A 2108-nucleotide genomic window follows, 5' to 3' on the forward strand; every position below is an offset into this window, starting at 1 on the left:
CCCGGGGTGCCCCGCAGGCCCCCCCCGCAGCCCACGCGCCCGCCACGGGCCCCTACCGTCGGGCCGCGCTTCCCGCCGTCCTCCGCGCCGTCCTCCGCGCCCTCGGGCTGCGCCTGCTGCTGCAGCCGCCGGCCCCGCGCCCGCCGCCCCATGGCCCACGCGGCCACACACGCTGCGCGCAAACAGCTGCCTGCCAGGGCCGCCGCTCAGGAACTTCCGGTCGCGGCCCGAGGCCCCGCGGCCGGGTCCTAGCAGGAGGCGTCGAGAAGTATGCCTGCAGCGCCACAGCACGCCCTCCCGCAAACGAGCACGCGAAAAGCGTGGCTGCTTGAGAAGGAAAGCGCTTCCGGACGCAGCCCCCAAAGCGGCTCCGCGCCCGTCAACCCGCGTTCCCTGCATTCAGGCACCTGCGTGAACGACCTGAGAAGTGCGCAGGCGCAGAGGGGCGTGGAGGCGCAGTCGGGCGAGGCCGTGGGGGGCGTGGCTCAGGCTGCAGAGTGGGTGTGGCTCCGATGACGTGAAGCTGCTAAGACGACGGGACAGGAAGGGCCTGGGCTCTGTCTGGGTGGTCCTGGTAGGCACTGCGGTCAGTCAGGCCTCCCTCCGGGCTTTCGGGGCAGAGGGCGGGCGACGGGAATGTGGCTCCAAGGGTGTAGGCGTGGCTTCAGGGCGGGGGTTCTGCGGGGAGGGGGGGTTCCTGTGATTCTGTAGGAGGGCGGGGCTATGAGTGTGGGCAGAACTTTGCGGTGCTCGGAGGCGTGGCTATGGTGGTGGGCGGGGTCCAGAGACGGGGCTGAAAGGCGTGGGTACGGTAGTGGGTGAGGCTTGTAGTGAGGGGCTCTGGAGCTGTGGGGGGCGGGGCTGTGATGGAGAGAGGGGCTCCGAAGGAGGGCGGGCTATGCGAGCGGGCGGGGCTCTGTGCCCTCTCGGGGGCGTGGCTATGATAGAGGGCGGGACCATTGTAGTGGGCGGGGCCCAGAGGCGACGTTGAAAGGCGTGGGTATGATCGTGGGCGGGTCTCTGTTCTGAGGAGGAGGGCGTGGCCACGCTGGTGGGCGGGGCTCTTAGACTAGGGCGCGGGACTATGGTGATGGGCAGGGCCTGGAGGGCCGGGCTCGGGCTCTGCCGAGGCGGGGTTACAATTGTGGGCGGGGCTGTGGGCGTGTAGGCGGGTTCCGGAGGCCGGGCTCAGCCCCACCTAGCGTGTTCAGGCCGCCTGCCAGCAGGTGGCTCGCCGGTCCAGGGGCAGGTATTGTCTGCTGGGGCGCTGGCCGGGGCTGGCCGCTCCCGGCCGGGGGTAGCAGAGCCTCCCGCCCCCTCGTCCCCGCCTTATATGTGGCCCCACGCGGCCGCCGAGGCATGGAGCGCGCCGCCTGGTCTCCGCGATGGCACCGGCAGAGCTGCGGCTCCTAGACGCACTGGCCTACTTGGAGGGCTTCATGGGCTGCCTTGCCTGGGTGCTGCTGCTGCAGGTCGGCACGCCCTATGGCCGCTACTCGGCCCGGTGGTCCGGGCTCCGGGTGCCCGCGCGGCCCGCCTGGCTGCTGCAGGAGCTGCCCTCGCTGGCCTGGCCGCTCTACGAGTGCGTGCGCCCGGCAGCCGCGCGCCTGGGGAGCTGGCCCAACCGCGTCCTGCTGGCCATGTTCCTTATCCACTACGTGCACCGGTAACGGCCTCCCCTCCGCGCCTCCTGAGCCGGCTCCTCCCGCCGCACCCCGTGTCTCCCGGGGACCCAAAGCTCCGAGGTTTAGTTCAGAACTGCAAGCGGTAGTCTGGGAAGAAGGAGGATGTTAGCGCTGCCCGGGGGTGATGGGCACCTGGTGGGTCCGGGTTGGCCCTTCTGTGGAGTGATGGGTACCTGAGGTGGTCAGGGTTAGCCCTACCGTGTTCTTGGATTGGAGCTCTGAAGACTGCCCCAGGTGTGTCAGCAATTGCCTCGCCACCCTAAAAGTGTGTTGTCGCTCCTTTCTCCGTGCCCTCCTGGGGAATCTTTGTCCCGGGGTGCAGCCTTTCTCCTCGCCAAGGGACCCAGCTGCCTGCCATTGGCTAACAATCTGGCCTCTCTCTCTCTCTCTTTCTCTCTCTCTCTCTCTCTCTCTCTCTCTCTC

General features: G+C 69.3%; 2 protein-coding genes across 2 annotated transcripts in view; one reads left to right on the forward strand and one right to left on the reverse strand.

Annotated features, from left to right (window-relative positions):
- Nucleotides 1-385, reverse strand: part of Nsun2 (NOP2/Sun RNA methyltransferase 2) — a 23654-nt gene extending 23269 nt beyond the window's left edge. Inside the window, exon 1 of the mRNA XM_008834572.3 lies at nucleotides 57-385. Within this exon, the coding sequence (XP_008832794.1) occupies nucleotides 57-152 (96 nt within the window). The 5' untranslated portion in view covers nucleotides 153-385. The remainder of the gene's footprint in view (nucleotides 1-56) is intronic.
- An 871-nt stretch (nucleotides 386-1256) lies between these two features.
- Nucleotides 1257-2108, forward strand: part of Srd5a1 (steroid 5 alpha-reductase 1) — a 43771-nt gene continuing 42919 nt past the window's right edge. The window contains exon 1 of the mRNA XM_008834573.3: nucleotides 1257-1666. Coding sequence (XP_008832795.1) covers nucleotides 1386-1666 — 281 coding nt within the window. The 5' untranslated portion in view covers nucleotides 1257-1385. The remainder of the gene's footprint in view (nucleotides 1667-2108) is intronic.

Source organism: Nannospalax galili, unplaced genomic scaffold, assembly GCF_000622305.1.
Source record: "Nannospalax galili isolate Female #2095 unplaced genomic scaffold, S.galili_v1.0 scaffold197, whole genome shotgun sequence".
Classification (NCBI taxonomy): domain Eukaryota; kingdom Metazoa; phylum Chordata; class Mammalia; order Rodentia; family Spalacidae; genus Nannospalax; species Nannospalax galili.